The sequence below is a fragment of the Phaenicophaeus curvirostris genome, chromosome 21 (genome assembly GCF_032191515.1).
Source record: "Phaenicophaeus curvirostris isolate KB17595 chromosome 21, BPBGC_Pcur_1.0, whole genome shotgun sequence".
In the NCBI taxonomy this organism is placed as follows: domain Eukaryota; kingdom Metazoa; phylum Chordata; class Aves; order Cuculiformes; family Cuculidae; genus Phaenicophaeus; species Phaenicophaeus curvirostris.
In genome coordinates, this window is record NC_091412.1 from 359,774 (window position 1) to 382,266 (window position 22,493).

General features: G+C 51.2%; 1 protein-coding gene across 1 annotated transcript; it reads left to right on the forward strand.

The window, feature by feature from the left end:
• The first annotated feature begins 9,944 nt into the window (after positions 1-9,944).
• On the forward strand, positions 9,945-20,147 carry LOC138729801 (olfactory receptor 14A16-like). The gene is made up of 2 exons (XM_069874354.1): positions 9,945-10,134; positions 19,168-20,147. Exons 1-2 carry the CDS (start codon positions 9,945-9,947, stop codon positions 20,145-20,147), a joined length of 1,170 nt encoding a protein of 389 aa, XP_069730455.1.
• Positions 20,148-22,493: the final 2,346 nt, after the last annotated feature.

A 22,493-nucleotide genomic window follows, 5' to 3' on the forward strand; every position in this document is an offset into this window, starting at 1 on the left:
AGGAGGGAGAATTACCTCCTGGGTTACCTGAAACCCCATGGAGAATTGCTGAAAAAATAGTGTTGGGTTTGAGAAATGAACTGGGTGTGTCCTGAGCTGAAAGTGGGGTGCTGAGATCTTAGGAAAGAGTGAGACCTGGAGTGGTGTGAGGTGGGTCCCTCTGCTCTCAGCAGGGCCTGGTGGCTTTTCAGGGTAACATGGGAGTGTGATCCTCGTCCATCTCAGAAAGGTGCAAGCCCAGGGCAGCTGGGAACAAGAGTGAGGGACAAAGCAGGTCCCCTCTCTCTGCACCGAGCCACAGGCAATGGTCTCGCCTCAAAGGATTCCCTCTGTTCTCCCTGAGTGCAGCTGAGATGTTGAGGGTTTCTGACATCCAAGAACACTGCCCAAGGTGGGAGAAGGATCTGTAAAAACCCAAAACTCTCAGCCTTCCTTTGCCCTCTCAGCTCCTCATCCCTGGCAGTGCAGATGCTGCCAGGCCCTTTTGCACCAAGAGCAGCTCCACAGGACAAAGCTGAAGCCCAGCAGTGTCCCCTGTCCCCACCGTCCCCATGACCCCTGCTGCAGAGCAGGGCTGACTGCTCGCAGCCAGCAGGCAGAGGCCCTGCTCCTCCTGGCACATTCAGCCGGCACCAAGCAGGCCTCCAGGCTCAGAGCTAAAGGAAGCGCTGTGAGAAATGGGATAGGGTGTGTGGAACAGACATGCCTCTGATTTTCTACAGAGAAGTCTCCCCTAAATTATCACTGTCCTTACCCTTCTGACAGTGTCCCACACCTAGAGGCAGGAGATGTCCAGCAGCAGCTCCATCGCCCAGTTCCTCCTCCTGGCATTCGCAGACACACGGGAGCTGCAGCTCTTGCACTTCTGGCTCTTCATGGGCATCTACCTGGCTGCCATCCCTGGCAAAGGCCTCATCATCACCACCATCGCCTGTGACCACCATCTCCACACCCTCGTGTACTTCTTCCTCCTCAACCTCTCCCTCCTTGACCTGGCCTCAATCTCCACCGCTGTCTCCAAACCCATGGCCAATTCCCTTTGGGACACCAGGGACAGCTCCTACTCAGGATGTGTTGCTCAGGACTTTAGGTTTCTCGTTTTTTAGGTTTCTCGTTTTCATTTCAGCAGAATATTCTCTCCTCACAGTCATGTCCTATGACCGCTATGTTGCCACCTGCAAACCCCTGCACTATGAGACCCTCCTGGACAGCAGAGCTTGTGTCCACATGGCAGCAGCTGCCTGGGGCGCTGGGTTTCTCAATGCTCCGCTGCGCACTGCCAACATATTCTCCCAGAGCTGCTCTCTCTCCCCTTCCACAATCTCTTCCTCACCCCTTCCCTTGCTGTAAGGCCTGAGGGCTCTGAGCTTGGTCACAGCCGTGCTGCGTGGCAGTGCTGTGCCCGCAGGCAGGGACAGGCAGTGAGCACTTGTGGGACACAACAGCCTTTCCATAGAGCAAGGGGCTCTCCTTAAAGGCTTAGGGTTCTTTCAGAGTTGCCCTTAAGGACATGCCCAAGAACATGACCCACAGAAGTGTAAAAAATAAACAGCGGGGGTGTGATGCCTTTGGGGAGGCTGCAGTTTCCTTTCACAGCGCAGCCTCCTGTGAGAGACCTTGAGGAACAGCAGAGCAGGGTCTGGCCTGTTCCCATGTGCACTGGACCCCCTGCAGGATCTGCCCCAGGGCAACCAGCCTGGAGTAGCCCCTCAAAACCACCATGCCCAGCACTTCCCTCTCACCCAGCTTGCAGAGGTTCTTTGTCCCTCCCTGGAAGGACACAGAATGAGAGGTCAGTGTCTATGTCCTCACTGTACAGATGAGATGGGAGCTCGTACCTCATGTGCATGAGGTGAGAAGAACCCTAGAGAACACGAACAGCCCTTCCCTGAGTTTCCATGAAGAAAGTGTCTCAAGGTCACTTCGAGTTGAGAGTGACATCCCAAGAGTAAGTGCCTGAATGCAGCTCTGGGATGTGCTTCCTTCAACCAAGGTCCCCGTGTCCATTCCTCATGCTGTGGGCATCTCAGATGAGTGAAGAGCAGGGCAACACAGCGCAGGGCTGAGATGCATCCCCACCTCTAGAAGTGTCCACAAGAAGTCAGAGAGCAACTATGACCTTTATCTCCCCATGTACAAGGGCCCGATGCTGTCTCTGAACATCCCTGAGTGCACAAGGAGTCCACGAGGCCAGCTCAGACGTGGACTCCTGACCGAACTCTGACATGTCTGTGTGGACTCGAAGAACAAACCCCCCTGCCCCAGGAATTCATCGAGCCTCCCTTGGGCAGGCTCACTGTGAGTGTTCCTGTTTGCTGCATTTCCCTTCCATGATTTAAGCGCCAGAACAGAGAGGTTCTGGGGTCCTTGGAAAAGGAAGTCATTGAACATTCCTAAAAGATGAGGAAGAACAAGAATTGGGAGAACTGCATGTGGAAACCCCTGGAAAGTGAGGGAGATGAAATGCACAGCGTACCAGACAGAGAGCTGGCAATGCAAGCATAGGGCAAGGGCTGCTTCTCCCACAAATCAGACACATTCTGAAAATTCACCTTTTGGCAGCCTAGAAATCCCATGGACATTTTGTTGGAAGTCTGGAATCATTTCAGCTGATGAAAAAGAGCAGTTTGAGCTATCTGTTTAGGCATTGAGAGCAGTTCTCATGTTTTCAGACCGAGCTCCATGCTCTGAACATCAGAACCCAGTGCAACCCTCTCGAGGCCCTGGTGTGTCTGAGGGGTTTACCTTGGACTGCAGCTGTCAGAGAAGACTGACAGAGCCGCGTCACTTCCATCATTTCCATCCAGTCCTGAACATTCATACACTTTATTAGGGGAGTTCCAGGAGGGTAGGTAAAGGGGGCGGTACCCGGAGAGCACTTTGAAGAAGTGACAATAGAATTCTCCAAGTGATGTTGATGCAGGGTGTCTCCTAAGGAGGTGTGGACATGTGGGGAAAGCAGTGACCTTGAGGTCCACCACTCCATGGAAAACCTTGCTCCTCAGCTCCCCAGCCCCATCATATGTCTCTGTTGATCTGGTTGTCTATGTCAGTGAAAAATACACCTCCATATGACACACAAAATGTTTGGAACACTCCCAGAGCACGTCTTAGATTTGCAGTCTATGCAGAATTTGACCTTGGATCCCCTCCTCTACGCAATTGCCCCATAAATAAAAAAATTACACAGAGGAAAACTCCATTCTTGAACTATTCTTGACCTTGCAAATAGAATCATAGAATATCTTGAGTGAGAAGGGGTCTGTAAGGATCATCAAGTCCCATTCCTTGCTCCTCGCTAGACCACCTAAAACCAAACCAAGAGCACAGTCCAGATGCTCCTTGAACTCTGACTGGCTTGGTGCCCTGACCACTTCCCTGGGAACCTTTTCTAGTGACTGGTCACCCTTTCAGTGAAGGAATATTTCCTCATGTCCACTCGCAACTTCCCCTGATGCAGTCTCAGCCCATTTCCATTTCCTATCGCTGGTCACCAGAGAGCAAAGCTCACCCATTGGCTGTGAGGAAGTGGCCAGTGCTGGAACACATGATGGGAGTGACCAGTGTCCTGCGCACCTACCCAGTCTGTCCCTGCCAGCAAGGGCACCCACTGGCCTCCTCTCTCTTGCACCTGCAGGGCTGGGCTCTGACCCTCAAACCCTCTGCAGCATGTCCTCCCCCTTCATGGTCACACAGCTCAGCCAGCACTGGTGGTGTCCTCTCCCGGGCACTTTCCAGCTTAGCTCAGCCCCTCCCAGCTCTCCCCACAGCCCTGCTTTCTCTCCAGCCCCGCAGAGCAGCCCAGTCTGGGCTGGCCCCACGGCACTGCCCACTGCAGGGTGCAGCAGAGCTCTGGGCTCTCCCAACAGCCCAGATCCACCACAGCCTGACGGTGCCCTCTGCATGCCAGCCCCTCTGCCCAGCAAGGACAAGAGTCTGAGGTCAGCAGCAGAGCAGCCTGCCCTATACGAGGGTCTTCAGGAAGAGGTGTCTCTTGCCCATGGATTCTTCTCTGCAGGCACAGAAGTGCTTCCTTGCTCTTTTCCAGGACATCCCTTTCCCCAGTGGATGGCGTCCAGGCTGGCCTGGCTGCCAGTCCTGGTTTCCTCTCTCTGCAGCCCACAAGGTCCCTTCTATGATGCAGCCTTCTAAGTTCGGGCCCTTCTAGCTCCTGATTCTGGTATGACCCAACTCTTCCATGAATATCCTTCCAGGAATATACCTGACTCTCTTACCATCCTTCTGTGAACTGACTCCTAAGACCCAACTCTTGAATGACTCAACTCTTCTGTTACTCTACTACACATGAGTTTTGTGTGATCCAACCCTTCCATCACTCTTCTGTGAGCCTGCTCTTCTGTAACTCGACTTCTCGATCACCCTTCTTTGACCTGACTCTTCTATGACCCTACTACTATTCTATGACCCAACTCTTCTAGGATCTTATTCTTCTGAGTCAGCTCTTTTACAACCCGACTCTTCTGTGACCCTTCTGTTACCCGACACTGCTATCACCTAACAGTACTATGACCCAGCTCTTCTCTGACCCAGCTCTTCTCTGTCTTCTATGACCCCTATGCCTGACCCAACCCTTCTATTACCTTTTAATGACCCGCTCCAGTATGACCCAACTCTTCTCTGACCCTTCTGTGACTCGACTCTATTACAACCAAACTCTTCTATGACCTGACACTTCTGTGACCATTCAGCGATCCAATCTTTCTTTGACCTGAACCTTCTGCAACCTGACTGTTCTCTGACCCTTCTATAATTGGACTCTAATATGGCCCGACTCATCTATGACTTCTAAGATGAAGCTCTGTTATTACCCAACTCTTCTACAACCTTTCGCTGACCGGAGACTTCTGAATCTCGTTCGACCCCACACTACTATACAATTCTTCTCTGCCTCAGCTCCTTTATTATCCAGGTCTTCTATGACCCCATCATTCTGTGACCTGACCATTCTATGGGATCTCACAGTCTGTGTGCCAACCAGGTGCCTTCTGCTGGCCTATCAGAGACACTGCCAGCTGTGAGCTTAAAAGCACAAATCCCAGACATGAGTCAAGGGCTGACCTAGCAGCTGCTTCAGAATTTGGTGACCTCACAGTCTTTCCCAGCCACTTTCCTGCTGTTGGTCTGTCCCCTCTAGAAGCAGAAGTGACCTCACAGCCCCCCGCCATGGCCGTTGCCTTCCTGCTGGATCATGGGTTCTTGAGACACACCTGGACACGGGATACCTTGTCCACCCAAGGAAACGGCAGGAATATGCGCCAGGGGAGGTTTAGGCTGCATATCAGGAGAAGGTCCCTGCATCCTCGGACATTCTATGATTATATCATTCTTTTATTTTGCCTACAAACTAACCAACACCTCTTTCCAAACAGCCTCAGCCATCGCCTGAGACAACACACACATCAAACAAAAGCGGTCGTGGAAAAGGATCGCTACTTTTGTTTCATCCTAAAATGATCATTTTAATGTTAAGAAACTTGTAGCACTTTTGAAAAGAACCTAACAGTGCCCATCCCGTTTTCTTCTCCTACTCCTTCCCCTTGGCTTTGACTTAACGGAAGAGGCAGTCTGGCATCTGGGCTGTTCCTCAGCAGCCTGATCCATCGGCTTGGTTGTGCCAGGGGAACGGAAAGGGCTTTTCTCTTTGAGAGTCCTTAGAAGACTCTTCAGGGAGACGGATGGTTCTGAATCCATGTGCCCTTGCTGAGGACGGTCAGGGCTCTTCTCCTTGGAGGACTCTGTGACCCCAGACTGGGAGGGGACTCTTGGGAGTTTCTTCTGTATATCTGGTATCTGTAAAGGAAAAGAAAAGTCATTTCCTCAGGGCATGGAACAGGCCATCAGAGACCCTAGGTAGGAAAGGTGTCCCAGACTGATAAGACACAGAGGTTGTTCTGGTGAACGTCCAGCCCTCTTACCGGCTCAAGAGCGATTCCCATCCAGGCAAAGCAGAGGGACAAGTCCTCTCTGCTGGACAAAGAAACCAGCACAGCAAGAGGAATGCTCTGGTAGCTTTGCTCTTAGAAGACAAGGGCAAATATTCTCTAAGCTCTCCAGACCAAGGCTCCCCCTGCAGCGTTCGTGCACAGGGACAGTGGCAGAAGGCCAAGGAGAAGGAAACCTCTCCCAAAGGGAAATGCCAGCACCCAGCACTATGGAGTGGCACGTACCAGAGGAAGGTTCCCAAGCAAAAGGTGAGAGAAAACATGCTTTCCGGGCCTTTTGTTTCCTAATCTCAGGATTTGATTGAGCCCAGGCAAATGGGAAGATCAAACCAACCCCCAACAACGGCGCCTCCCGAGACCCTCCGTGAACAGCTCTGCAATGCCAGGAGGATTCCTGCCTGGAAAATGGGCTTCCTCCTCGTCCTCATCCTCCAGCCCTCACTTGTATTTCACCACTCAGCCTCTCCCACAGCATCCATGCCCCTCGCATATCCGCAGCTGCTCGATGCTGCAACAACTTCACTAGGTGCTCAAGAAACTCCTGTCCTGATCAGGAGCCAGGCTGGGAGGGAGCAAGTTGTGCTCTGAGGATTTGTTTCCCAGGGCTCACTGCTGAGCTCTGCAATTCCTCCATTCAGACTCCATGCCACCATCCAACAGCTGTCAACTAGTTTTTCTATAGCTCTAAACCGATTTCCATCAGAATGACGGAGGCACAAACAATCCATCAACAACAGCCTTGACGATCCCACTCAGCCTCCCTTTTTGACAAGGGAAGCTGGCTCTCCTCAGCCAGACTGGGGCACAGGCATGAAACCATAAACTGCAGCTGGCTGAAAGATGAACCGAGCAGGGTCTGTGTGGGGCTGCTCTTTCTGGCTGTGGACAACACCCTTCTCTTTGGTAGAATCATAGAATCATGGAATGGTTTGGTTTTAAGGCACCTCAGGGCCAATCCAGTTGCACCCTTCTTCCATGGGAAGGGGCATCTCCCACTGGATCAGGTTTCTCCAAGTCCCATCCAACCAGGCCTTTAACACCTTCAGGGATGGGGCAGACATGACTTCCCTGGGACACCTCGGCAAGGGACTCCCCACTCTCACAGGAAAACATTTCTCCCTAAAATCTCATCTCAATCTCCCATCTTGCAGCTTAAAACCATTCCCCTTGTTCCTGTCCCTGCACTGCCTGGTCAAGAGCCCTTCTCCAGCTTTCCTGGAGCATCTTACTGGAAGCTGCTCTAAAGTGTCCCCAGACCCTGCTCTTCTCCGGGTCTCAAACTCTCAAAAACTGTAGATCTCAAGAATGCTTTTAGAGATGGATTCCAGAGCACATTTACCATTCCCCAGCAGTTATCAGCCTGGCAAGTGACTTTCATATCTGGAGGTGCTGGTAACCCACAAGGATCTGGCTCTTTCTGAGAAGGATGTTCCATCTGCCCAATCGCTTCCCAGAGCTGAGCCCCCACGGGGTGAAGGCCAGTGGCAAAGGCAATATTGGCCTCCTGGTGCTGCCCGGGGCATCTGCTCGGCACACCAGCCCCCTCCACTCATCTGCCTGCCAGCACGTGGCACAGAGAACTGGGCAGAGCTCAGGCTGTTGGAAACCCCTCCTGCCAGTCCTGAGTGCTGGTGATGCCTCAGCAGTTCTGCAGGTGAAACAAACACATCCCCACACGTCCTAGGAAAGGTAACAGCCAGAAATAGCAGATCCCCCTGCCTGGGGCCAGGCTGGCATCAGTCAACTGCTACTGGCAGGACGCTCACCCAGGAGCATCTAGGAGTTCCCTGAAGGCACAGCTTCCCCAGCAGCAGGAACCCTAGTGGCATTTACCTGGCTCTGCCCTCTGAGCTGGAAGGAGGCCTTCTCCATCTGCAGCTCCTTGCATTCCTGCTCCAGATCCTGCCACCGTCTCTGGAGCTGCTGCTCTCGCTGAGCCAGCCTGGCTTCCTTCTCGGCCAGCTCCTTCTCCCAGGCTTTCCTCTCCTTCTCCTTCTTCTTATTTGGGGAGGTATTGGTCGACTCTGCTGGCTGCAGGGAGGCTGAGATCTCATGCTCTCGGCATTCCTCTTTGGCTGATAGAGGCAGCCTTTCAGGAACACACACTGTTGGTCTGGCTGACGGATCTTTCTCTCTCACTTCCTCCTCCTGCCTTTGTTTAGGGCTCAGCGCTTGTTGCTTCATACAGGAGTAGATCCACCAGCACCCAAGAAGTCCCACTGCCCCAGGAACGGCATAGTAGAGAAGGTCACGGAAGCGTAAAGCCATGCTGCAGAGCCTCGGTTTATCCCTAGAAGGAGAAAGAGAAACCATGGTCAAATGTTCACAGGGAAGGGAACGGGACGAAGCCAAAAGTTCCGTCAATGCCCTCAGGTATTTCTCTGAGCACAAACACATTGGTTTTCCAGCCCCTCTGTACATCCCCATCTCTGCCCCACAAGCAGGACACACAACAGGAGCCTCACCTGAGACCAGGGATACCTGGACATTGCTCACAAGGGGACTCATCACTCCCACCTCTCCCTGATGCTTAAAACAATTCCCCTCCTCTCTCTGAGTGCTCCCTGCTGCCCGCTCACGGGGTCACAATTCCTGTAGGACCATCCTACGAGCTGTCTCACAGCCCGACCACAAACTGACATTAACGCAGCTCCTGTCCCTCCCCTCCCAGCAGTTTGTGGTGGAGCAGAGCCCCGTTCTTCTCCACTGCCCTGTTCTACTGCACCAGCTGCACAAACAGTTCTCCCGCACCTTGCTGAGGTGCAGGAAGGCAGCAGCAGGATGCCCAAGGATGGACAGGCCTGTCCTGAAGACCAGGAGAGAAAATGCGTCTGAACCAGAGGCGATCAGCTGGGAAAATCCAGACCCAGTGTGGAGCACTGGATGCCCCAGGGCCGTTTCCCAGCACACAGGGTGTGCAGCCCCACACCAAACCCAGAGCTGAGCCAGGTCCCAACTCACACCCTGTAGGTGCTCGTCCTGCCTTCTGCCATGCCTGGAATATGGTCTGAGGGACCCACCTGAGATCAAGGCACGGCTGGAGACCTGTAGCTGGGACTGGAGACTTTCCCAGCTTGCTGACATGTCCCTGCAGTGGGTCATGATGGGATTAGGACAACAAGGGGAGAGCAGGGGTCAGCCAGCTCTCCCAGTCTGTACCCTGACTGCATTTAATGGAGATTCCTGGCAAATACCAGAGAGATGAGGACAAGAAGAAATGCACACACTTGCCCGCCTTCCAAAGGAAAACACAAAGAAAACAACAAGGAAAGTCAGCCTCACCTCCAGGTTCTCATCGGGTTCCCAGTGCTGCTTGAAGCCTCCCTGTTTCTCTGGCTGGAACAAACAACCCTCAGGGGACACATTATTCTAAGGTCAGGCTTGTTCGCAGCACCAGGTTCCCAGGGAAGCCAGAGAATTCCCTCTCAGAATCCAAGATGAGAGTCTAGCAAGCGCTCGCTCCACATGCTCAGGTCTCCCTACACCCAGGAAGGTCCATTCTGGGGACGGGCTGCTTCAAGGCTCCACCAGAAGAGAGACGAGGTCAGCTCCCAAGAATCTGATCCCTCGTGCTCCGCAGGGAAAGACCCAGCTGTGCTACCAGTCCCTGCCTCCTCTTACACTGGCCAAACCCAAAAAGTAGTGCAAATCCAGGCTGGAATTAAGGACCATGCTGAAAGATCACAGAGCACACACACAGGCAGCTAAATTGAAATGGAGCTTGAGAGGAAGGACCAGGATGGCTCCCTACAGAGCCTGGAGTCAGCGATGCAGCACTCGGGAAACAAATCCAATCAGGGTGAAGGAGCACGGGGCAAGGCTGGAACAGTTAATCCAAAACGGGACCACCGGGGGCTGGAAACATGTCCCATGAGGACAATAACCAGGAGCACAACCTCCTCCTCCTAGGAGGCACCAGAGCAGGAGCTGATAGAACCCTCAAGAACTGGAGACCCAGTCATGGAGATTAAAGGCTGAGCAATGACTGTGCAGAAGCAGGCATGGACAGACCTGACCTACCCTGGCCGTGGGGCAGAGTTTCCTCTCCGGCGGAACCAGCACCGGGCACTGCGACAGCTGAACCGCAGCTGCTTTGTTTCTCACGCACAGAGCAAGGCACAGGCAGCTCCCAGCAGAGAGACCACCTGCCTCCTCCAGATCCTCCTGGAGAGTGAGTCCAGAGGGTGCTTGCCCTGGACAGCAGAGAGGTCTCCTAGGACACAGGGCAGCATCACAGAGGATGACATCACAGAGGCCACGGCCAGAACCATGGTTGGGGTTGGAAGGGACCTCAAACATCCATCTAGTCCTACACCCCTGCCATCGGCAGCAACAACCTGAAAGGTGCTGAATGAGGATTTTGGCCATCAAAATTTTTGATAATTCTAAAAATGAGGTTTTTCTTCCCTGAAAGAGGCTTTGGAAGATAAAAATGAACTTTTGGAACCTTTAAATAAGGGTTTGGCCTCTAAAACTTACATGTTGGAACTCCAAAATCAGTCTTCGGGCCTTAAAAATGAGGCTCCTAAAATGAGCGTTTAGACACAGAAAATGAGAGTTTAAACCTTCAAAATGCCACTGTGGGTCCTAAAATGTCTATGGGTCCTAAAAAGCACGTTAGAACCCTAGAATTGAAGATTTCGGTCCAAACCATGAGACTTCTGCACTAAAAAGGATGGGCGTGGTGCTACAAATTAGTCTTTTGATCCTGCAAGGGAGGTGAACCTCTGGGTTCCAAAAAATGAAGCTCTGGTTCCGAATGTAGGGCTTTGGGCACTCCAATAGAGGCTTCATGCTGTAAAGGAGGGGGTTGGATCCTTTCCATGAGAGTCTGAAGCTTCAAAAGGAGAGTTTGGGTACTACCAATGGTGCTTTGAAAGTGAAGCTGAGGCTTTGAGCCCTGACCTCAGGTTTTATGCCCTGAAACGATGCTGTGGTACCAAACACAAAGGCTTTGCTGCTTAAAATAGACTTGAGAGGCAAAACATGAGGATTTGGGCCTTTACAATTGCAAACAACTCCAAAAATGAAGCTTTGTTCCCTGAAAAGGAGCCTTTGGAAGCTAGAAATGAGCCAAAAATAAAGCTTTGGCCCATAACACTGAGGTTTTGGACATCCAGAATCAACTTTGGTCTTTAAAAATGATGCTCTGGGACACTGAAATGTGTCTTTAGACATAAAAAATGAGGTTTCAGACCTAAAAAATATAATTGTGGGCCTCCCAAAAAAGCTTTGGGTGTTAAAAGGAAGGATGGAACCCTAAAATCAAGGATTTCCACCCTAAACATGAGACTTCGGGCACTAAAGGGATGGATGCAGTCCTACAAGTGTGTCTTTTGTCCCTGCAAGGGAGACAAACCTCCTGGTTCCTCTGTGGCCCCAAGAAATGAAGCTCTGGTCAAAGATGCAGGACTTGGGGTGCTCAAATGGAGGCTTTGAGCAGTAAAGGAGGAGGTTGGATCCTTCATGTGAGAGTTTGGAGCTTCAAAAAGAGGCTTTGGGTCCTACAAATGGTGCTTTAAAACTCAAATTGCATCTTTGAGCCCCAACATCAGGTTTTTTGCCCTAAAATGATGCCATGGTAGTGAACAGGATGGCTTTGCACCCTAAAAATGGGACTTGAGAGGCTCAAAATGAGGATTTGAGCCCTCACAATGAGGCTTTGTTGCCTGAAAAGGAGGCTTTGGGAGCTAAAAATGAGCTTTTGAACCCTGTTTGAGGCTTTTGTCTCCAAAACGGGGCCTGTGGACATAGAAAAACAGAGTTTGTGCCTTAACAATTTGTACTCTGGGCCTTAAAATGAGTCTTTGAAGCTCCAAAAGCGGGGGTGGAACTTACATAAGAGGGTCTGTACCCTCAAATGAAGCTTTGTGCCCCAAAGGGCAGTTTCCCCGTCCCCAGTCCCGTGCTGGGAATCGGGATTCTGGACCAAAAAGGGGGGATCTGGCCCCAAAACGGGGCTGGGGTCGCTGGCAGAAGGTGCTGGGGCTGCATGGGACTCTGGCCCCTCAGTCACACAAGCACAGAACCAGTAAGGCTGAAAAGCCTCTGGGCTCCCCCAGCCCCAGCCCAGCCCCGTACATGGAACTTCCTGAGGCGTCAAATCTGCTGGGTTTGAACCCCCGGGGTGGAGAATCCCCCGCTGCCCTGGAGCCTCGGCTGGGGCTGCACTGCACTCACACAAAGACATTTTCCCTCCTGTCCAACCAAGGAGGATCCCAGCCCTTTACAAGAAGATGGACATTCCCAGATGTCACAGGAGCCGTGGCTGACCGATAGCTGTGTTCATGGAGCCGTCAAATGACCGAATCCTTTCTTTCAATCATGGCCTTGGTGCCTTGTTGATGCATAAGCGCTCTCCATGGATGCTGACATGGACTGAGCAGCCTGGTTTGACCTCAGAGCTGGCCCTGCTTGGAGCTGGCATTGGACTAGAGATCATCCGAGCTCTCTTGTTCCCTAAGTTCTTCTATGAGCGTAAGATGTAGAGACCCACTTAGCAGGTTTCCCAGAGCCTCCCCAGCAGGCCAAAGTGTGCCCTCACCCCTCATGCTTTTGCCACAAACCCATCCTGGCAGACCTCCTCCAGGTCCTCTCCAGTTTCTCCACTTTCTTTCTGAAATGTGAGACTCACTGGGTCCTGTGGCCTCGCCCTGGTGCCAGAAGAGTGAGAGCAGCGATTGTCTCCTTTGCCCAGCGTCACGAGTTGCTCCCTCTGCTCCTCCCAGGGAGGGGGCTGCGGGTGGGCAAGAAGTTGTCAGGGGGACACAGCCAGGAGAGCTGACACCAGAGGGAGATCTCATAATATAGAAGCCACACTCAACGATAAAAAGTATGCCAGGAGAAGAAAGAAGTGGAATTTTTTATTGTTTAAGGTGATGGATGGTGATAGACTGGTGGGGTGTCAGTCTGCTTGAGGGAGAAGGCAAGTGATGGTATTTGCATTGGTTTTAGGTTTGGGTTTATGTTGTCTCTTTATCTTTTTTTCTTTCACCTATTAAACTTTTTTTAGTTCAGCTTGCAAGTCAAAAAACATTTCCATGGAGCAGCATGTGCAGAGACCTTGCTGGCTGAGGAGTGCCCTGAGGAGTCTCACCTGGGCCCCACAATGCCTGCTTGTTGTCATTCACAAAAATCCTCCACCAATCCCGTGCCTTTTCAAAAGGGATTTTCTAAAGGAATATTGATTTTATGGAACTTCCTCAGCGTGCAGAAGACAATGCTTCAGGGAGACCTTATAGCAGCCTTCCAGTACCTGAAGGGGGTCACCAAGAAAGCTGGGGAGGGACTTCTTAAAACCACATGGAGGGACAGGACGATGAGAAATGTTTTAAATTGCTGAGGGGAAGAGTTAGATTAGACATTAGGAAGACACTCTTCAAAAAAAAAAGATGGTGAGGCAGTGGCCCAGGTTGCCCAGGGAAACTGTGGATGCCCCTTCCCTGGAGGTGTTCAGGTCCAGCTTGGACGGGGCCTTGAGCAGCCTGATCCAGTGCGAGGTGTCCCTGTTCATGGCAGGGGGTGGAACTGGATGGGCTTTAAAGTCCCTTCCAACCCAAACCATTCTATGATTCTGAAAAGCATGGAAATATAAACTTTAAACTAAAACATACTTTTCTTAGGTGCACTTTGAAATCTTCCTCTTTAACCACACTGGGAAATTACTCCAAGGAGCTGTGCAAGCCTTGAAGACCTTAAGAAAACAACAGGAAGAGAACAGCTCGTTAAGTCTTTCTGTAATTTAATTAGACCCAGGGTGGATTTGCTGCTGAGTCCTTGAATGAACACTGCTGAGAGGAGATTGAGGAAACATCTCATGAAGTCAAACACAAAGCTCAAAGTTCCTTGAAGTCTTAACTGGTCTCAGTGCGGATTGTTAGTGACAAAGCCTCCCCAGGGACTCGTTAGAGCCGAGAATTAGAGGCCATGACTGCAGGAATTCAAAGGTGCTGTGCAGGCAGCTGTGATGCTGAGAAAAGCCTGGGTTTGATTGATGAAGCAGAAAGGCCAAGCCCTCACCCCCAGGCCCTGGGCAGCAGATCTGGCTTTGGCTACAATGGCACTGGTGCCATGAACATTTTGACATTGCCAAATGAGAATCACAGCAGTTATTCCATGTAATTCCAAATACAGGCCTGTAGGGTTATGGGAGATGCCAAGGCTCTCACTCAGCTTCCTGCAGTTATACAAGAATTGGGTTCTAGATGGTCAGGGTCATAAAAGGGTTGAGTCATAGAAGAGGAACAGAAATCTTGGGTATGAGAAGGGTCAGCTGAGAGAAGAGTTGAGTCATAGAGGAGTAACTAAGGAGTGCAGTCATAGAAGGTTTAATAGAAGTTTTGGAACATAGAATTTTCATAGAAGAACTGGATCATAGGTGACTGAGTTCACAAAAGGGTCATAGAATATTCAGGCCATAGAAGAGTTGAGTCATGGAAGTGTGAGTTTATTTGGGTTTTAGAAGGGTTTATTCATAGAAGAGTCACAAAACGGTTGGTTCAGAGAAGGGTTGGGTCATAGAAGAGTCATAGAAGAGTCAGGTAATGGAAGAACCTGTTCACAGAAGGTTCATGGAAGAGTCAGGTCATGGAAAGCCACATCATAGAACAGTCAGACAACAGTCAGGTCATGTAATGAAGTGTTGTGTCATAGAAGGCTTGAGTCATGGAAGGGCCTGGTCATGTAAGAGGTGGGCCACGGAAGAGTTGAGTTATAGATGTGACAGGTCATAGAGGAATAACAGAAGATTTCAGTCACAGAAGGTTCATGAAATAGTCGGGTGATGGAAGTCAGATCATAGAATTTTCAGGTAATAGCAGTATTAATAGAAGCATGAGAGTTTATTTGGATAATAGAAGGGTTTGGTCATTGAAGAGACATTAAAGAGTCAGGTCATAGAAGGGTCAGGACATAAAATGGTTGGGTCATAGATTATTCAATTCAGAGAGGAGTCAGCTCATAGAAGGATCAGAGAAGAATTGGGTCATAGATGGCTTTATTTGTAGAAGGCTCAGACTCTAGATGAGTCGGACCACAGAGAAGTGACAGAAGAACGGGGTGGTAGAAGAGTTGGTTCATAGAAGAGATGGGTCATAGAAGGCTCATAGAAGAGTAGCGTTGTACAAGGGGTGTGTCATTGAAGTGTTGGGTCATAGAAGCACTAGGTCGTTGATTGGTGATAGAACTGTTGGGTCATAGAAGCCATAAAAACACAGGTGGTGGCTCATTTAAGAGTCAGGTCATACAGGAGTCAGGTCATAGAAGGGTCAGTTAATAGTAGGTTTGGTTCATAGAACAGTTGGGTCATTAAAGGGTCGGGTTTTAGAAGAGTTGAGTCATAGAAGCGTCAGGTCGTAGATGATTTGTGTCACAGAAGAATCATAGAAGACTTGGGTCATAGAAAGTCAAATCACAGAAGAGTCAGAGGATAGTCAAATCATAGAAGGGCATAGAAGGCTCATGTCACAGAAGGGTCTGATCGTATAAGAGTAGGTCAAAGAAGAGTCGGGTTATAGATGAGTCGTATCATGGAGGAGTAATAGCATAGTTCAGTCATAAAAGGCTCACCGAGGTGTCGGGTCACAGAAGTCTCAGGCAATAAAAGATTTGGCTGGTAAGAAAGGTCATAAAAGATTTGGGTCCTGGAGTAGCTGAGTCATGGAAGCATGAGAGTTTAGTCAGGAAAAGGAAGGAACAGGTCATAGAAAGGTCTTAGAAGAGTCAGGTCATAGAAGTGTTGGGTCATAGAAGAGGTGGGTCAATAATTATTCAGGTCATAGAGGAGTTGGGTCATAGAAGGATGGTGAGACGCAATCTGCCCAAGGGAAATCCAGTCCACTTCTCTTTCAGATACCCAGAAATGGAATACGAGGAGACAATGTCTGGGCAAAGCCTTTAGATTCCCTGCTCATCCATTGGCCATTTCTAAAAAGGATGTGTAATGTGGGGGTGATGGCAGTGGTCAGAGAGTTCCCCCCAACTCCATGACCTTCTGAAAATGATGGAGAGTGGCCGCATGTGACATCGTCCTCCTCACTCAGCTCCCTGGGATGCTGCCCCTCCTGTCCCACAGACGGGAAGGGACTGGGGTTGCTCAAGTGATCCCTGACTTGATCCCCAGTCACCACCGGTTGATCTCCTCCAGAGTCCTGCGCTGAGTCACAGAGGCCTGGGAGACCTTGATGGGGAAGACAGAGGCAAAGAGGACATAGGGAATCTCAGATCTGCCTACACCTGCTCTTCCTAAATTCAGCACTGCCCACACAGTGCCCTTTACTGTTCCTGAAAAAGCAAACACTCATCATGGGGCACTTGAATGGCCTTTCAAGTCGAGATGGAGTTTTGGTCTGGACCTTTGCTCAGCTTGGAGGATGCTGTCCTTGAAGCCCACCTGTCCTGAGCTCTGTGACCTTATCACAGCTCTGTCTCCCACAGGAATGGCTTCACCTCCTCCTGCATGTGCCCCTGGCTGAGGGCACTGCTGCCCATTGAGGCTGAAGCCCTGCAGCTGTGGCTGCATGCCACAGCTCATCCCTGCCATGAGGAAACCTGGGAACAAGTTTCTAAGACCCCATGTGTGCAAAGGCTTTGCTTAGAGCAGAGCCATGGCTGGGAGAGAAGGGAGCTGAGAGTCTTTCCAGCCCTAGGTCTTAAGACCCAGGATGAAATGTCTAAATTCACTCAATGGAACAGATCCCCCAAGCTAGGAGAAATGAGATCATTCCCCGTTACCTTCCTGCTGTCCTGCCTAATGATGGGACTAAAATATCGATTCTCATGCCCAGGTATGTTTCTAACAGGAGCAGTGACACTGCAGGAAAGAAGTTTTTCTCCCCATATGAGAGAGGGAACATCAGGGATGGCTTCAGCCTGTTTCTCAGCAGGTTCCCCAGGAGACCCAGGGACACCTCGAGGGAGCCCAGAGAGGACAGAGAAAGCGCTGCCTTGGGATGTTCCTCTGCTGCTGAGCTGGGCTGGGCTCTTGGGACAGAGTAAGCTGATAATGAGAGGGCAGTTCTGAAAAGAGCCAGCTCTGTCCAGGAGCAGTTCCTCTGCAAAGCCCAGCAGGGCTGAGGGCACTGCCTGCAGGCAGCAAGAAGGGATAACTGAGGAAGACAGCAATCTGGAGTAGGAGCAGAGCTGAGTGTTCACTCGTGGAGAAATTATCACAGTCACAAATACAGTAAGTCTCTGAGTGCAGAGCAGTGCAGTGACAGTTCCAGGGAAGATCCCCTAGATCTGGCATGTGCCACAGGTTTTGGAATCTGTGAGGACAACTCAGAGTTTGTCTAGTGCACAGGAGAGGGACCCTGCTCCGGAGCCAGGCTTCTCCTCTGCAGCACCAAAGACTGGGTGCGACGGCTGCGGGTGCAGCCAGGGGTGCCCTGGGCTGTCCTTCAGCTGCCTGCCAGGAAGCTCCCTGCGCTCCTGTGGAGGGAAGGAGCGACCACCAGCAGGGCAGGACAGGGTCCTCCTGCTGTCGAGAGGGTGCTGTGTGTGTCAGGGCTGCTCACTGCTCCAGGTCACTCCCACAGCACTTGCAGAGGGTCTTTTTGTAGAATGACATCAGGACAGCATCTACCTGGAAGTGATGGGGTCTGTGCTTTCAGGTTTCCACTCCTGGTGACGGGGGTGGTGGAGGTTTTGCAGTGGGGACGGGAATTTATTTCTCAGTTCCTGGAAGGCACTGGTACTCCAGTTCCCATTAGGATTTGTGAGGGCTGCTCCTCAGCCCCTGCACTCCAAGAAGATGCCCCTGTGCAGGTCCCCACTGCCAGGAGGGGTCTGCAGGGCAGGGCTGAGCACACAGTGGGTGGGGTGGGCTCTGTGAGCACAGACAGGGAGGAGATCCAGGGACACAAAAACAGCTCCCAGGAGGGAAAAGCTCCAGACAGCAGAGACACGGGCAGGGATGGAGAAGGATCTGCTCCCATTGATGCCATGGGAAGTGGGATTTGGGCATCTCCCTGCCACCCCCTGCAGTGCAGACATCTATGATGGAGCAAGCCCACTCTCCTGTCTCCCACCTGTTCTCTTCAGGCTGTGGGTGGTCAGTCACCTTCTAAGCATCCTCACTCCTTCAATGGAGACATTACCACCCCCCGACTATCTGTGTCTCTGCTGTTTCCACCTGCAGCAGCGTTGTGCATGTCTCCCTCTTCCCTCTCCTGTCTTTGCTCCCCAGGTTCTCACCACTGGACCTTCTGGGACGGGGTTTGGGTTAAGCTGTCGGTAAGAGACCAGTCCTGTGGGTCCTGCCATGCAGGTGTAGCCATAAGAGTAGAGAGTCTAATCCCTCTCCTAACTGACAGGTTCAGGCAATGCAAATGAGCAGATTCTGATTTCAGGACATCCCGCATTTGTGACATTTGATTCTTTACTTGCAGGGTCCTGCTGTGCTTCAGACTGCCCTCCAGAAGGCACAGCTCTCCCATGATATCTCTGTGTCTTCTGTCAGTCCCACGGAGAAGACACCTCACACTAAAGCCATGGAAGTGCTGCTCATCGTCTGTGTGTGGGAAGCAGCAATGAGCCCTCTGGTTCCATGGCTGGGAGGGGAGAGCTGAGGTCTCCCTGTGGTAGGATGGGGTAAGGGTATTTTGAGATCTGCACTGGGAACCTGGATTCCTCTGATCCCAGCAGTGCAGTTTCTTTGCAGTGGGGGGAACACCCGAGTGCAAAAATCCTCCAACACAGGGCAGTTGAGATCAGGGCTGATGGACAGACTGGCTGTGCTCACTCTGCATGAAGGGACAGTCCGTTTGCCTGTCAGGACCCACAAGATTTCACTTGGAGTGAAGCAGGAAAGCCTGGAGTTTCTGCATCAAAACCATCCTGAGCTGTGTTGGAGCAACCAGAACAGAAGACAAACCGAAATCCCCTTAGCTCTGCTCTGCAGTCGGGTGAATGGGGAGGGACAGTGTTGGAAAGCTCTTTGCTATCAGAAGTGGATTCATTCTGAGATCACCCTGTGTTCCATTCTCTGTTGCTGTAGGGGAGCACTGGCCCCTGCAGAGTCCACATCACAGCCTCCTGCTCCCTGGGGCAACCTCAGAGCGGAGCAACCAGAGCTTGTGAAAGGGACCTGCCAAAGGTCTTCCTTAGTGGAGAGAGACAGTTTGGGGGATGGTTCTGTGGGCTATGGCTTTGATTTTGCTGAAAGAAGTCTCGCCTAACTTGTTCTTATTTTCTCCCTCTTGGACAGTGTCCTGTGCCCAGAGGCAGCAGATGTCCAACAGCAGCTCCATCACCCACTTCCTCCTCCAGGCATTCACAGACAGGCGGGAACTGCAGCTCTTGCTCTTCTGGCTCTTCCTGGCCATCTACCTGGCTGCACTCCTGGGGAATGGCCTTATCATCACCGCTATAATCTGTGACAACCACCTCCACACCCCCATGTACTTCTTCCTCCTCAACCTCTCTGTTCTTGACCTGGGATCCATCTCCACAATTCTCCCAAAATCCATGGCAAATTCTCTCTGGGACACCAGGGACATCTCGTACGCAGGATGTGCTTCTCAAGTCTCTCTCTTTCTGTTTTTCATTCCAGCAGAGTATTCTCTCCTCACAATCATGTCCTACGACCGCTATGTTGCCATCTGCAAACCCCTGCACTATGGGACCCTCCTGAGCAGCAGAGCTTGTGTCCACATGGCAGCAGCTGCCTGGGGCATTGCATTTCTCAATGCTCTGCTGCACACGGCCAATACATTTTCCCTGCCCCTCTGCCAGGGCAATGCTGTGGACCAGTTCTTCTGTGAAATCCCACAGATCCTCAAGCTCTCCTGCTCAGATTCCTACCTCAGAGAAGCTCGACTTCTTGTGTTTGGTGCCTGTATATTTTTTGTCAGTTTTTTTTTCATTGTGGTGTCCTATGTGCAGATCTTCAGGGCCGTGCTGAGGATCCCCTCTCAGCAGGGACGGCACAAAGCCTTTTCCACGTGCCTCCCTCACCTGGCCGTGGTCTCCCTGTTCATCAGCACTGCAGGATTTGCTAACCTGAAGCCCCGCTCCATATCCTCCCCATCCCTGGATCTGGTGGTGTCATTTCTGTACTCAGTGGTGCCTCAGGCACTGAACCCCCTCATCTACAGCTTGAGGAACCAGCAGCTCAAGGATGCAGTGTGGAAACTGATATCTGGACGGTTCTCTGAATCAATAAACTGCTCATCATCTTCTGCATAGCAGTTATCATGCAAGTAATGGCAGGCCCAGACTGGTTTCTGTATTTGTTGGTGGTGTTGGTGGTTTTTTTTTTCAGTTGTGATAATCTTGTCATCCTGTTTTTAATTCACTGTCTTCTCTTTTCTTGCTGATTGTCTGTGTAAATGAGGATCTGTGCTCTCTTTCTGTTTAAACAAAATAAAGGGATATTCAGTGGCTTTTGTTTCCTGATATCTTTCCTCCAACAGCTTTCTGGAGTTGCAGGGACAGTTCCTGTAGTTGAGGGTGGAGGGAAATGGCACGGCAGCACTGCCAGGCACCAGCGCTTTATCTCCCAGGACTGTTCTCTCTCCATTTCCATGCTCTCCTTCTCAGCCCTTGTCTTGCTGTAAGGCCTGATCTCCAACTCCACCACCATTATTAATAAAAACAATCCTCACTGAGACCAATCAATACTACAAGCACCTCTAAGTTGTGCTTTTCACTTCTTGAGAACTTCATAGAATCATAGAATCATAGAATAACCAGGTTGGAAGAGACCCACCGGATCATCGAGTCCAACCATTCCTATCAAACACTAAACCATGCCCCTCAGCACCTCGTCCACCTGTGCCTTAAATGCCTTCAGGGAAGGTGACTCAACCCCCTCCCTGGGCAGCCTCTGCTAGTTCCCAATGACCCTTTCTGTGAAGAATTTTTTCCTAATGTCCAGCCGTAACCTCCCCTGGCAGAGCTTGAGGCCATTCCCTCTCGTCCTGTCCCCTGTCACTTGGGCAAGAGGCCAGCACCCTCCTCTCTACAACCTCCTTTCTAGTAGTTGTAGAGAGCAATGAGATCTCCCCTCAGCCTCCTCTTCTCCAGGCTAAACAACCCCAGCTCTCTCAGCTGCTCCTCGTAAGACCTGCTCTCCAGCCCCCTCACCAGCTTTGTTGCTCTTCTCTGGACTCGTTCCAGAGCCTCAACATCCTTCTTGTGGTGAGGGGCCCAGAACTGAACACAGGATTCGAGGAGCGGTCTCACCAGTGCCGAGTCCAGAGGGAGAAGAACCTCCCTGGACCTGCTGGCCACGCCGTTTCTGATCCAAGCCAAGATGCCACTGGCCTTCTTGGCCACCTGGGCCACTGCTGGCTCATGTTCAGTCGGCTGTCAACCAACACCCTCAGGTCCTTCTCCTCTGGGCAGCTTTCTAGACAGACTTCTCCTAGTCTGGAGCTGCACAGGGTTGTTGTGCCCCAAGTGCAGAACCTGGCATTTGGCCTTGTTAAACCTCATCCCATTGGTCTCAGCCCAGCGGTCCAGCCTGTTCAGATCCCTTTGCAGAGCCTCCCTACCCTCCAGCAGATCGACACTTCCACCCAGCTCAGTGTCATCTGCAAACTTGCTCAGGGTGCACTCGATGCCTTCATCCAGGTCATTGACAAAGACATTGAACAGGGCTGGACCCAGCACTGAGCCCTGCGGAACCCCACTTGTCACTGGCCTCCAGCTGGATTTCACACCATTTACCACCACTCTCTGGCCCCTCCAGCCAACCAGTTTTCCACCCAGGAGAGTGTGCGCCTGTCCAGGCCAGAGGTGACAGTTTCTGAAGCAGAATGATGTGAGAAACTGTGTCAAAGGCTTTACTGAAGTCCATGAAGATACATCCACAGCCTTTCCCTCATCCAGCAGCCGAGTCACTTTGTCATAGAAGGCAATCAGGTTAGTTTGGCAAGACCTGCCTTTTGTGAACCCGTGTTGACTGGGCCTGATCACCCGGTTCTCTTGCATGGGCTTCATGATCGCGCTCAAGGTCACCTGTTCCATGACCTTCCCTGGCACTGAGGTCAGATTGACAGGCCTGTAGTTTTCTGGGTCCTCCCTGCAACCTTTCTTGTAGACGGGCACAACATCAGCCTCCAGTCCAGTGGGACTTCCCCAGTCTTCCAGGACTGTTGGAAGATGATGGAAAGGACTGTTGGAAGATGATGGAACTTTGCTCAATCTTCTCTGAGTAGCTGAGGTTTAAGGACTTAGCAACAAATACACATGGGATCAAATTAAAATACAGAAAGTCTTAACAAGCTCTTTCTCTCCCTGAAGTTTTCTTCAGGTCTTCAAGCCTTGTTCAGCTCACTGCAGTCATTTCCCAGTGTGGTTAAAGAGGAAGATTTCAAAGTGCACCCGACATATATTTTAGTAGTTTTTGGTTCAGAAAAGAGGTGACAGAAGTATTCTCCAATTGATGTTCGAGCAGAGTGTCTCCTTAGGAGGTCTGGAGGCTGAACTAGAGACTCCCAGCAGTATCTTTCCCACCAGCCCTTCCAGGAGCCTGTGTCTTGACCATGTGCTCAATGAGAAAAGAAAAAGCTGGAGCTAAGGGCCTCT